Raw genomic sequence first — 12,984 nt, forward strand, 5'->3', positions numbered from 1 at the left:
AGCACTCCCTGTCTTTCTTACGTGGCCGATGGGCCTGTGCATTCTTGAAAAATAACCCATAGACTTTGCGTCAGGCTCTCACAGATTGGCTCTCATAGATTGCCACAGCCCCTTAGAAGCCCCAGGGCCTCACAATCCCCTGCCCTCCCACTGTGAGGTAGGTTAAGTAGTATTATCCCCATTTTGCAGCTGGAGAAACTGAGGCAAATGGAGAGGCAATATCATGACTTGTTTAAGATCACTGAGCAAACTGCTGCCTGGAGTCAAGAATTCGGTGTTCCCACTCAAGGGACATAATTCCTCTCTTGGCTATTACACATTGCTCTTCAAGATCGAGCAATTGGGAGGAATTTGGCAAAACGTGAGCAGATTGCCAGGAACAGGCTTGGATTCTTCTGCTGTTCAGTTTCATGTCTGCTGTTTGGTTTGTTCTGTTTCCCGAAAACCGTGGGCATTACCTGTCCGGTCATGTAGCAGCTCCTTAGGAAAGTGGGCTGTGCAGTGTGATTCTAAGTGCAGCTTCATAAAGCCCAGTGCTCTATGGTAAATACAAACACTTTGTAATGTGAAAAGCACAGCACAGCATGTCCCCTTAATATTTGGGAAAAAAAAAAAAAACACAATTTCAAGCCCTCCCCACTCCCTATTACTGATTGACAACCAAACAAATAGACAAAATGCACCCCTCCCAACAATATCAACTACATATTAAGGGGAAAGATGCCTTATTTCCTGAACCTACCACAGTGTACAGAAAAGAAGAGACAGCGGTATAAAACCCCCCTCTACTCCTGCTAGGGAGATCTTTAGGCTGTGTCTACCTACTCAGTCTGTAGAATAAAGAATGTTCTTCAGGAATCACAAAAATAGGTTTTCTTAAAATTCTTATTTTTAATCATGCTTTGCTTTTTAATCTCTTTGTCTTCTATTAATCTCTATCTATACAGCTTTGTCACCAACCATTTCTTTTATATTTTCCCTACTTTGAAGTAGTTTGAGGAGGAAAAAAACAAAACAAAACACAAAAATCTCAAATCTGTTAACTTGAATTTATGGTTTCCTTTCTTCTTTCCCCCTTTTCTCCTCTTTTTTTCTCTTTTTCTTCCTCTCTTTCTTTCCTTTCTTAACACAGGTAAGACCTATAACAAACTGACAGAACCAAGTTAAACCAAACCTGGAAGAGAGGTAGCCAGAATCTGTCTCAAAGAATTATTTTCAACAAATAGCATAGAAGCATTGGCCAAGGTGGGAAAAAGACCAAGAGCACTGTCTAGGCAGTGACTCAAAATGCTGAAGCCAGGAGAAGCAGCTCCATCCTCAGAGCCCTGCTAGTTACAGCCGCTCATCTCCCTCTTTCATAACACCCCCCATTCAGCCTCCAGAATGGACTTCCAAGGGTTGTCTTTCCTTAAAACGTGGTTGGCACAGAATCTAGGGGCTAACACAGGTCCTCTGGCAGCCAGTAGGGCTGTGGCTTGGAAAGTCTTCCTAAGAGAAGGCTTGGCGAACGGTCTGCCTTATCTTTTCTTTCTTGCTGTTAACAGGCTAATCCTTCTTCAGAACCTCCATGTTCTGAAGAAAGTTCTGAAGAAGCTAATCCATCTTCAGAACTGCCAAGTGCTTTAGAACCTCTGAGCTGCTGATAGACAAGAGCCTCCTCCTGTGAGTACTCCACTGTCCTAAACTGGAGCTGATAAAGGGGTGAGAGAATGAGTTTATACCCAGAAAGAAAATGAAGCCGAGTGTAAGTGCACTGCATACAGAGCTGACTGTCCTCCGCTAAGGTATGAGAAGGACCTGTTAGTGACACCTTGCATGTGGGACTGAGGCTGCCCACCCATCAGGCAGCCTCTCCCACCTAATATCCCTGGCAAATAGGAATTTGTGAGTAACAGGTTTGAATGATGGTGAGGAGGAGACTGGGAAACACTTTGCTGAGAAGGGCTTGATCAATCTGAGACTCTGAAGGTAGAAGTCAGCTGCAGACTGTGTGTGAATGGAGGAGGAAAAAGCATGAGAGTGGACTGAAAGGAAGCTGGTGAGGTTCTGCTGTGATTCCTGCCACCCCACCGTCAGGAATGTTGTCTTTAGGTCTCCCAGGCTCTTTGTGTTACTTACTGATGTTAAAAAAAAGCAACTGGGAGAGCCAACTGTGTTAACATCTTACCTCATTTGTTCCTTCCCATCTAGCACCACTCAGGTTGATAACTCAGCAAGGGCATTAGGGGACTTGAAGAGTTGGCAAGAGTTCTAAGATACTGGAGAGGGGTACAAAGTGGAATCGATGCTTATACGATTATTATTCTCTTGCCAAAGATTGGTCCTGGTAATTAAAGGGAAAAAAAATGCCCTCAGTATAAATGAGATACAAGTTTGTAAGAAGGAGACATAATGGATTTGAGTCAGGCCTTAACAATGGCATGCCTGGAACCCAATCTCAGAGACTGTAACATGGAATAAGCCACACAAAACTATCTAAGCACTGCGTCCTTATTTGTGGGCACCTGTGCGAAAAGCACCTTGATATATTAATTAATGTAACAGACCACAGCTGGCCAACAGACGTCTTCTCGAGCGTTCTTGGTCAGCAGTTAGCTGCTGCTGGGAGACAGAACAGTAGGAAGGTTTCTGAAGTTATTTTTGGTCCCCATCGGAAAAAAAAAAAAGGGCTCTAGTTGATGAACAGCGTCTGTGTTGGACGCAGGAAGGAGGAGAGTCAGCCCACGAGCTTGGTATCTTCCATTTCTATGGTATTTGTTTTTTGGTTGGTTGTCTTCACTAGACTTGAGATGATTTGTGGCAATATTTATGCAATATCTCTACCTTAGACCCTCCCTTCACCTCACTTTCTCAGTTTCAGAGATCAGGTAAAATGTCAGCCTTCTTTCCACCTCATTCTGTATTCCTCACCTCCCTTACTAATTCAAAAGGAGTGGACAGGTAACTGGCTGAACAACGAGGACCCCAAAGAGGTGGGGGCTTCTGTGAGTGTCTGGCTAATTTCCTCTTAACTTTTGGAGGCTGAACATGGGAGAGAGGGAAGGGCCACCCTAGGACAGAGGTGGACGGGAGTATGGGAGCCAGAGGCTGTGTGGAAGGCAGGATGACCGTGCTGGGTGGTTGGGGACCAAGGCTGGGAACCCTTGGGTTGCCCCCTGCAGGCCCGTCTAGAACACAGTCTAGGTGTGGATCCCATCCGAGTGCTTCTCTGCTCCAGAACTATTGCTACTCAGGGCACAATGAGGTCCTCAGACCCAAAGCCTGCTCTTGCCTTGGAGGGGCAGGAAGACTTGGATAAGGATGCTAACCCAAGAGTCCCTGCCATCCCAACAGTCTCCGGAGGGTTCCGACATCACAGAAATGTAACACTGTTCCTCTTGCTTATAAAATCTAACACTGGCTTAGACATTCTGGACTCTCGGTGAGGGTTCCAGCATCTGAAGCCCCTCAATTCCCTTCCAGGATGAGAAGCCCACCCAGGGGGCCTTCACTTCTCACCACGTGGGCCACCGAGGGGTTTTCCCTCGCAGAAGGACTAAGAAGTGAGGAGCTGTGGGAAAATGTGGGTCACTTTTAAGGCAGACAGTTGGGTTGTGTGGGGGTTTTTCCTCACCTAGTCCTACCACCTTGGGGTACTCAATGTACAGGGTAGAGCAGCCGGGCAAGTAGCAGCAAGAGTGGTCCCAAGGCAAGATGTGGGGGGTGTGGGGGATATTACGGCCTCAAGCCGGGGCTATTATAATACCTTGACATTGCAATCCTAAGCCATTTCCAGCTTGGCCTCAAACCCTGGGGGCTTCGCATACCTTGGATTCTTTACCTCTTCCTCTTCTTCCCTAGAAGGGAGGTGATCAGAGACCATTTCACTTCCAATCCCAGAGGACTGCGCACTCAAGCACACCTTACGTATTCTAAGCCTCAGGGTGTGAGCTATGTTGGCATTTAACACTTAGTCTTAGCAGTTTTTGTAACTCTTTCTCCCAAGGACAGTGCTGGTTCAGAGCCTGGGAGAGAAAGGATTGAGTCTGGCCCAGTCTCTCTCTGCTCAGTCTCCAAAACTGCCCTCCCATGGATGTCTGCATGGGTGCGTATGCATGCATGCGTACTAACCACAGATGGGCACACTCCTAGATACAGAATATGTTTCTCGCTGCGGTCGTGTGGCAAATGGTTAGAATTTTAGGAGGCTCAGGGACTGCACGCTGTATGTGCAATCTTTCTAAGACTTTGAGATGGGATTCCATTCCATCATTCAACATGGTGAGACGTGGTACACGCGCCCGTACTACGAGTCCTTCCTGGGTGAAATTAAAGGCAGACCGGTTGGGTGCTAAGGATCCCTGGTGTGGAGAGGCCATTCCGTTGAGCAGCTGACTGTGAAATCAATACCAAAGGGATGCGGGTCCTGGCGTTGGGAATTCTTTGACAACTCCTTGTCCTTCCTTAGCCATGGCTGTATCCTCGGAGGTCTTTCCGGCTGTGTTCTTGAGCCTGGGGGTCCCGGCAAGCACAGTCACCCTGTAGGTCACAAGACATGGGGAAGGGTGTGACCTGCAGAGAGAAAGGCAGAAGAGATGAGCCAGGTGCTTGGGGCTGAAACAGAAATTTCTAGAGAAGCAGTGGGTTCGTCAGGGCAGAGGGTTCCTCACTGGATGGTGGGGCAGCAGATTCAAGTCATGACTCTGCTTCTTGCTAGCCTTATGATAACTTCTATCAGGATCACCATGGTCATTATCATAGCTGTTTCCATTTTCAGGGGCATGTATGACAGGCCAGGCTTTACAACGTGCTAAATGCTTTACAACCAGGAAAGAACTGAATTCTTCGGCAACTCTGTAAAGTGAAAGTTAAGTCGCTCAGTCATGTCCAACTCTTTGTGACCCCATGGACCTATAGCCTATCAGACTCTTCCATCCATGGAGTTTTCCAGGCAAGAATACTGGAGTGGGTTGCCATTTCCTTCTCCAGGAGATCTTCCCACACCAGGGATTGAACCCGGGTCTCCTGCATTGTAGGCAGACGCTTTACCGTCTGAGCCACCAGGGAAGTCCACCTCTGTAAGATAGGCACTAGAACAACCGCCCTTTTACAGGTGGAGAAACTGAGGCTCACAAAGGGGCAGGCATTCGCCCAAAGTGGTGGTGGTGGTGTTCAGTTGCTCCAGTCGTGTCCAACTTTCTGCGACCCTATGGACTGTAGCCCACCAGACTCCACTGTTCATGGGATTTCCCAGGTAAGAATACTGGAATGGGTTGTCATTTCCTTTTCCAGGGGATCTTCCCAACCCAGAGGTCAAACCAACATCTCTTGTGCCTCCTGCATTGGCAGGTGGGTTCTTTATCACTGAGCCACCAGGGAAGCCCAAACCAATAAGTGACAAATCCAGTATTTAAAGTAAGGCAAGCAACCTCTAAAGTTATGACCAACCTAGATAGCATATTTAAAAGCAGAGACATTATTTTGCCAACAAAGGTCCATCTAGTCAAGGCTATGGTTTTTCCAGTAGTTATGTATGGATGTGAGAGTTGGACTGTGAAGAAAGCTGAGCACAGAAGAATTGATGCTTTTGAACTGTGGTGTTGGAGAAGACTCTTGAGAGTCCCTTGGACTTCAAGGAGATCCAACCAGTCCATTCTAAAGGAGATCAGCCCTTGGGTGTTCTTTGGAAGGAATGATGCTAAAGTGGAAACTCCAGTACTTTGGCCACCTCATGCGAAGAGTTGACTCATTGGAAAAGACTCTGATGCTGGGAGGGATTGGGGGCAGGAGGAGAAGGGGACGACAGAGGATGAGATGGCTGGATGGCATCACTGACTCGATGGACGTGAGTCTGAGTGGACTCCGGGAGTTGGTGATGGACAGGGAGGCCTGGCGTGCTGCAATTCATGGGGTCGCAAAGAGTTGGACACAACTGAGCGACTGAACTGAACTGAACTGAATGAAGCAATCTCTCCCTGAGCCTCAGGTTCCTCCTAGCTGTGAAATCAGTAGAATAAGACCTGCCTTGCACTGTGGACTCTGAGGGCTGAATGAAATCATGGGTGAAAAGTTGTCATGTCCCACATGAGAGTTGGTTAATAGACTTGTACAATGGAATATCTAACTTCTAGGACTGTTGTGGTGATCCACTGATATAAACAATGCAATAATGTCTTTTAGGAAAACCTAACTCTCTGTACATATGGGTAATTTTGATTTGGGGATTATTAAAATGGCAGAAGCTTTTGCCAGCAAGTTCAGACCACCTTCTAGGACAGTGATCCCCAACCTTTCTGGGACCAGGGACCGGTTTCATTGAAGACGGTTTTTCCATGCTCCTGGGTGGTAGGGGATGGTTTGGGGATGATTCAAACGCATTACATTTAATGTGTACTTTATTTCCATTATTATTACATCAGCTCCACCTCAGATCATCAGGCATTAGATCCCAGAGGTTGGGGACCCCTGTTCTAGAGCGCCTGAAATCCTGGTGGGGAACATTTCACAGAGAGATTTTTTTGCAGAAAACTAGGTTGAGGGATCCTAGGAGCAGATTTTAGCATAAGAAAAAGTGACAGGCGCACAACGTGACAGTTTGATATATGTATAGATTACAAAATTGGAGGAAAAGAGACAAAATAAGAGGCCCACATTTCATTTCCCAGTCCATCCCTTCACATGCTTTGTGATATTGGGCTGGCTTTCCTTTCTAGAAATTGTGAGAAAGAGTCCAGCAGAGTGAACGTCTTCACACGGCAGAGGATCTGTCTTTGCAAAGAGCACAGAGCGGTCCCTGCTTGAGCCCCAGCCTTGGCTGACGCGAGTGGATTTCACCTCATTGCATCATGACATTTGCATAGAACTTTCCCCAGAGGGCCCCCCATCTGCGCAGATGGATTTAATGGCCTCATTCACCTCCTGCCTGGGCAGGGTCTCGAGTGCTCACAAGGCTCAGAGAGCATCTTTGTCCCTCTGGCTGTGGGCTGGTTCTCCTGAACACTTTTTCTCCCTGCTCTGTGTCCTTCTTTCTTCCCTCTTTGCCTCCCCAACCTCTCTCCATCCTGCAACGTTTCAATAATTTAAAAGTGTAGGAATGAACAGGAAGATTGAAGTAGAAGCCCCAGCTCTCTCACCTAATTGAGGTGTGACCTTGAATAGGTGACAATTTCTCTGAGCCTCAGTGATCCTTCCCAAAAGGGGAGAGGCGAAAGCATGCCCCTCCAGTGGGTGTGATGAGGGATAATGAATTAGCCGATAAAATGAGCGTAGCAAGCAATGCTTGCCACATGCCCGCTGTGCCTCTTTCTCGGTAAGCAAGGCGAGGACTGTCAGCCTTGCTCACTCTTGTGTCCCCAGCGTCTAAGCCGCAGAATACGAATGCAGGTCTGTTCTCCTCTCTCTCTCTCTGACTCTCTGCAGTACGGCTAGTGCAACTCCTTGTTTCCCTTTTCAGTTCCAGCTCACAGGCCTGGGATGCCCTGGCGAGCACGCCTACAGCTACCACTTCCATGCAGAGCCTTGCTGCTTTCAGCTGCTCACTGCTGCTCACTGTGCCCTGACTGCAGGACACGCCCCAGCTCCATGTGTATGCAGGGACTGTACCGTCCCATCTTAAATGTTCTTCTGCAACTTCTTCACCGCCCTAAGAAGCAGAGGACCTTAGACTTAGAAGAGACCTAGAGAAAATCCTCCAAAGCGGGGAGACTGAGGGCAGAGCCAGGTCCAAATCTAATAGCTGAGGTCCAGTGGGGAAACCCTGTGAGCAGAGAGGCCTGGATTAGCATCCTTACTTGCTGAATACTTCAGCAAGGCCTCATACTCACTGAACAACTGTGGGGAAAAACCCCTTCGCTGCCATCACCCTGAATTTGTGTATCTAGAAAACAGTGATGAAAAAAAAAAATACAATAAGTCTTCTCCATACGAACGAGTTCCATTCCCAGAGCACGTTTGTTAAGTCCAATGTGACCCTAAGTCCAACAAAATTAGCCTAGGTACCCAACTAACAATCGTCTATAGTATTATATAGTCTATAGGGCTATATAGACAATCGTCTATATAGTACTGTACAGTAACAGGTTTATAATACTTTTTGCACAAATAATACATAAAAAACAAACACAAAAAGAAAACACTTTTAATCCTACAGTACTGAAACTTGAAAAGTACCATAATACAATGGCATACAGGGGCTGGCAAGAGTGAACAGGCAAGAAGAGTTACTGCCTGGAGGGAAAACTGAAGGATCATCAGTGATCAGAGACAGAGGAGGAGGGCGAGCTGCAATCCCACTCACGCCCGACGTCGACAGCACAGGTTCTGGTTCCTCACTGGAACCAGATGCACGTTCCGGTCTTTGCAAGTTTGCACCTTGAAGGTTCGTATGTAGGGGACTTCCTCTACTGTAGTTCAGATGGTTGCAAGGATTCAACAAGAAAGATGCAAAACCTCCCAGAACGTGGTCTAACACTCGGGTCGCTGGACGCTGAGTCGGCTTCCCGCAGGCTTGTACTTCTGGCTTGTGACCCCCTTCCTGCCTTCCTCCTCCCCGACCTGGGCGGCCTCGGTTTCCCCCGGACCCGTTCCACCCCTTGCCCGCATTCTAACGTTAGGATGACCCAGTGACCGCCCCCGTCTTCTGCACAGTATGTTCTCTCTCTCATTCTTCCCACTGGGCTCCACGATTCTTTCGGGACAGCCTCACATATGGTTTCTCTCTCCTGCTTCCTGTTGCGCCTCACCCAGGCAAACGTGCAACAGATTCTGTCTCTTAGGATAAGACACAAAGTCCTTAGTGAGAGTTCAAGGCCTTGCCTGATCTCCACACCCTTCTTGGACCTCATCTGGTTCCCTTCATCCCCTCGCTCTCTGCGGCTCGTTTCCTGTTTCCTCAAAGACTCCAGGTGTTTTCCTGGGTTTAAGTCTTCAGCTGTTCCTCCCCGCTCCTGCGCTTCCCTGGCCAGCTTCTCTTCATCCGCCAGGTCTTACCGCAAGCACCGCCTCCTGCCTCGTTAGTCTTACCAAAGACCGGACCATCGCGCTCCTCCCATACCCTAGCATTCTATCCCTACGCCATCCTTGGACGGAATCACGTCTGCGCCTGTATGCCTGCGCCGTCTGGGCAGGGGCCATGTCTGTGTTGTTGTTTTTTAAAGTATGTATTATTTGGCCGTGCTGGGTCTTAGCTATGGTATGTGAGATTGTTTGGTTGTGACACGTGGGATCTAGTTCCCTGACCGGGGATAGTAGCCGGGCCCTCTGCATTGAGAGCGTGGAGTCTGAGCCCTGGACCACCAGGGAAGTCCCCGTGTTTGTGGTTGACCTCTGTATCTACCACATGGCAGGCATTCAAAGGACCCATGATTGGAGGGATATATGAAAGCACAAAAACCCAGGGACAACACCAGTCAGGGGGCCTCTGCTCTTGCACTCCTGTGCTGCCTAACTTCGTACAAGTCACCTCCCTTCTCCGGCTTCAAGTTCCCTATCTTTACACCACATTGATTTTAATGATCTCTTCCTTCCCTTCTGTCTGAGACTCCTTCTCGCCTGAGAAAGGGGGACGGCGATGCCCTGGGCAGAAAAGGCCAGGAAATGCTGCCCTTCTCCACAGCTTGTGTCTTGCATGTCCCCCTTTCTGCCACCCCAGTCCCAGGGGCTTCTCCAGAGTTGTCAGCCGGCAGGGCCCTATGATGCCAGGGAGCTTCTCAGGCCCGTGTGGGCACCCTGGCTGTGTGGGGCGTGGTGTGTGCACACGCTTTCCTCCTGGCCCGGCCCAGGGGGTTTCAGCATTCCCCTAAAGACAAAGGTCTGGATCCGCAGAGCACAGCGAAGTCTAGAAGGTTTGGTCTCAGGGGGACGATCGGGGATGCTCCTTGTGCCCTTCCATGCTTATAAACACAGGCTCATCGATGGAGCCCTTGCTAGGGGCCTGGGAGCACCCTGCTCCACCTTCAGCAGGTAGGTACCTGTGGAGCTGGACTCCCCATCGGTGAGATAAGGGATCTGGTGAGGAGCAATGCCAACTCTACACCAGCCCGTGGAGGTCCCGGTACGGAGGACAAGCATGGTATCTCGCCCTTCTTCTCGCCTCTCCGTGACCTGCCTGTTCAGAGCCTGCCTCAGGGGTCTCCTCTGCTCACAGGTGTCCTTACTGACTGGGCATCTGCAACCCGTAAGAGAAGGTGGCACTCGCCTGCCCCACCCACTCCCCCAGGTGTCCCCAGATCTGACCTGGAAGAGACACATCCAGGTCCGGTCCATGGCAAGCCACTGCCTGAGGCTGTTCATGTGCAGGATTCCCATGTGGCTCCACCCAGTCTCAAGAGGCTGCTGTCCTTTAGCTACCCAGCTTACAGATGGTAAAATAGAGGCCTCAGCCTGTCTCAGACCTGCCCTGGAACTCACTACCTGTCAACCTGGTAGATGCTGCAGGATTTTAAGCCCCCACTCTGGACACTGAGAACTTGTCGGCAAGCCCAAACAAGATGGGGAAGGCAGCTCTCCGTCCCCCGTCCTGGCTGAGCGCTGTGGGGTGTGTTTGATGGTCATTCACCTCCTACCTTTTATTATGTACCTGGTGCCCCGTTACTCACCCTTCCCAGCAGCTCTCATAAGGCAGCTATTCTCACAATCCTCGTTTTACATCTTAGAGGAAATGAAGATGCGAAGAGGTGAGTCACTTGTCTGGCAGGGTGCCTTGGACCTGCGCCCCCATTTGTAACTGCTCCCCGGCACCGTTCCCCCAGGAGGCAGGTAGGGTAGGAGGCAGGGTCCCCTCTCACAGAGGAAGAAGCTGAGGTCTGGTAGAGACGAGTCCCATCCCGATAAAGCTGGCTCCAAGCCCGACTCCCAGATGCCCGGATTCCCCGAGCAGCTTTCCACCTTCTCCCCCGGATGGCCTCCCAAGCAAACCTACCACCCACGGCATCAAGGCCTCGGCGGCCAGTTTACATTTGGGATTCCCAGCACCGTGCAGCTAGGCTGTCCCATAAACGGCTTGGCCACCCACTCTGGGATTCTGTCAACAAGCCCAGGTCGGTGATGGAAGGCCAGGGTTCTTGCTTTTTCCCTCTAGGCTGGAGACAGTGCTCAGCACAGGGGTTTCAACCCGTGGGTGAGCTGCCCAGGGTAACATCTCCACCCGGGTGTGTGTGAGCGGCTCAGGAATGCAGCCTGGCCAATGCCACGGGGCCCTGGCGGAAGGGCTGTCTGAGGCTGGCTTCTGACTCACTCAACAGGGAGGTCACAGCAGAGGGTGGGCGGTGTGGGGGAGCAGGAGGCGTGCTGCAGTGAAGGTCAGAAAGCCTGACTGTCCACCCGCCCACGACGGGGCCCTGGGTGACTCGCTTCACCACCGTGAGTCTCTGGGTCGCCGTAGTGTTGATGGAAAGACTTAGTGACTTCAAGCAGACCAAGGCCTGATGCTGGGGCTCCTCTATAGCTCCCTTGGGACTGTGCAGATCTGTGCCTGGCACGGGGCATGCAGCAGTCGGGGAATGCCAAAGCTTGCTTAGACACGGGTAAGTGGAGGAGAAAACACCAAGTGTGGGTAATGTGGAGGAATGCACCCAGTTAGACGAGGAGACCTGGTTTGATTCCTTGCGTTGTTAGCCGTGTAGTAGTGTAAGCTAGTGAAATGCTCGCAGGCAAGTGACTTCTTTGTGGGGAGAGGGATTCAGTTTGCCTATCTATAAGATAGAGAAAATAACAGTCCTGCCATGGAGAAGTACTTTGGATAAAGAATAAAATCAAGGACAGCACCTGCATAAGGCCTGGTGTAGAATTCATGCTCACTAAATGATGTTGGTGAGAGTGGTGGTGATGTGGTAATGGCATTGATGATGGTTGTGATGATCGTCATTCTAGGGGGATAGAAAGGCCTGGTTCTTTCCATAGGATCAGGTTTGAAATGAGTGTTGAATTCACCCACAGGAAAAAAAAAAGTCAAAGTTCCACCCCAAGTTGGGGAAATCCTAACACTCCAGAAACCAGGGGGTGGAGGAATTAGTCTGTTTGGCTTAGCCATTTGCCTACTATGTCTTACTAATCTTCCAAGTTGAGCACAAGTCCCTCTTCCAGGAAGCCTTCTAGAATTCTCTCAGCTGGTTCAGTGCTTAAAATCGTCGAATACTCCCATCGCTCCCTAGATAAAGTTCAGACTCCCCAGCGTGGCTTATAGAAGCCTTGCTCGCTCCCCCGGGTTTGCCTCTCACGCCTTCACCTCTTGCACCGCGCTCTGGCCCTTTTCAGGGAATCAGAGTTTCCTGTGTTCCCCTGTTCTGGGCTTTGCACAGACTCTGCGCTCTGCCAGGAACACGCTTCTCTCTCATCGTTCTCTCTGGCCTTCCCCTCACTACTTTTACCTGGGTAAGACCTGCTGCGACTTCCCCACCTCACCTCTAACATTGTCTTCTCTGAGGAGCTCTGGTGATTGGCCTCAGTTGCTGTGTCTCCATTAGCATTTCCTGGCATCTCAGCGCCTGCTCACGGGCCCCCATGACCGCCCAGCTGGGCCTGGCCCATCTGCTCATGGCCTAGCACAGTATCTATCACATAGCAGGTTCTCAGCAGAAGGGGAGATGGGAACTTGGGATAGAACAGTGACTAAAATAAATGCACCTTCTCACTCTCATGAAATTTTCCTTCCAACAGCTAGAGGTATCGAAATAGCCAGGCAACGAATAATACATACATTCTTATAATATGTGCCAAAGTGGTGCGTGTTATGGAAGGAAAGAAGACATGGAAGCCAGGTCAATGGGTACAGAAGGGCCAGGGGTGATGGAAGGTGGGTGGTCAGGGTGGGGCACGTTGAGCACACAGCACTTGGGCAAGAGACCTGCAGTGAGTCATAAGGATGAATGGAGAAGAATGTTCTTGGCCACAAGAACAGCTCGTGGTGAAGGCTGGAAGGTAGGAGGATGTCTGGCCTGTGTGCAGGGTGGCAAGGAGTCCCGAGGGCTGGAGGGAAGTGGAGGAAGGCATCGATGGGGGTGGGGGATG

The 12,984-nt window shown here is 50.0% G+C and overlaps 1 protein-coding gene across 1 annotated transcript in view; it reads right to left on the reverse strand.

Annotated features, from left to right (window-relative positions):
* Window positions 1-1,060: 1,060 nt before the first annotated feature.
* The window catches only part of PAPPA (pregnancy-associated plasma protein A, pappalysin 1), a gene marked incomplete at its 5' end in the record, with an annotated part of 265,764 nt that continues 253,840 nt past the window's right edge, over window positions 1,061-12,984 (reverse strand). The window contains one exon of the mRNA XM_010835189.1: window positions 1,061-4,551. Coding sequence (XP_010833491.1) covers window positions 4,444-4,551 — 108 coding nt within the window. The remainder of the gene's footprint in view (window positions 4,552-12,984) is intronic.

This window comes from Bison bison, unplaced genomic scaffold, assembly GCF_000754665.1.
Source record: "Bison bison bison isolate TAMUID 2011002044 unplaced genomic scaffold, Bison_UMD1.0 scf7180017864039, whole genome shotgun sequence".
NCBI lineage: Eukaryota > Metazoa > Chordata > Mammalia > Artiodactyla > Bovidae > Bison > Bison bison.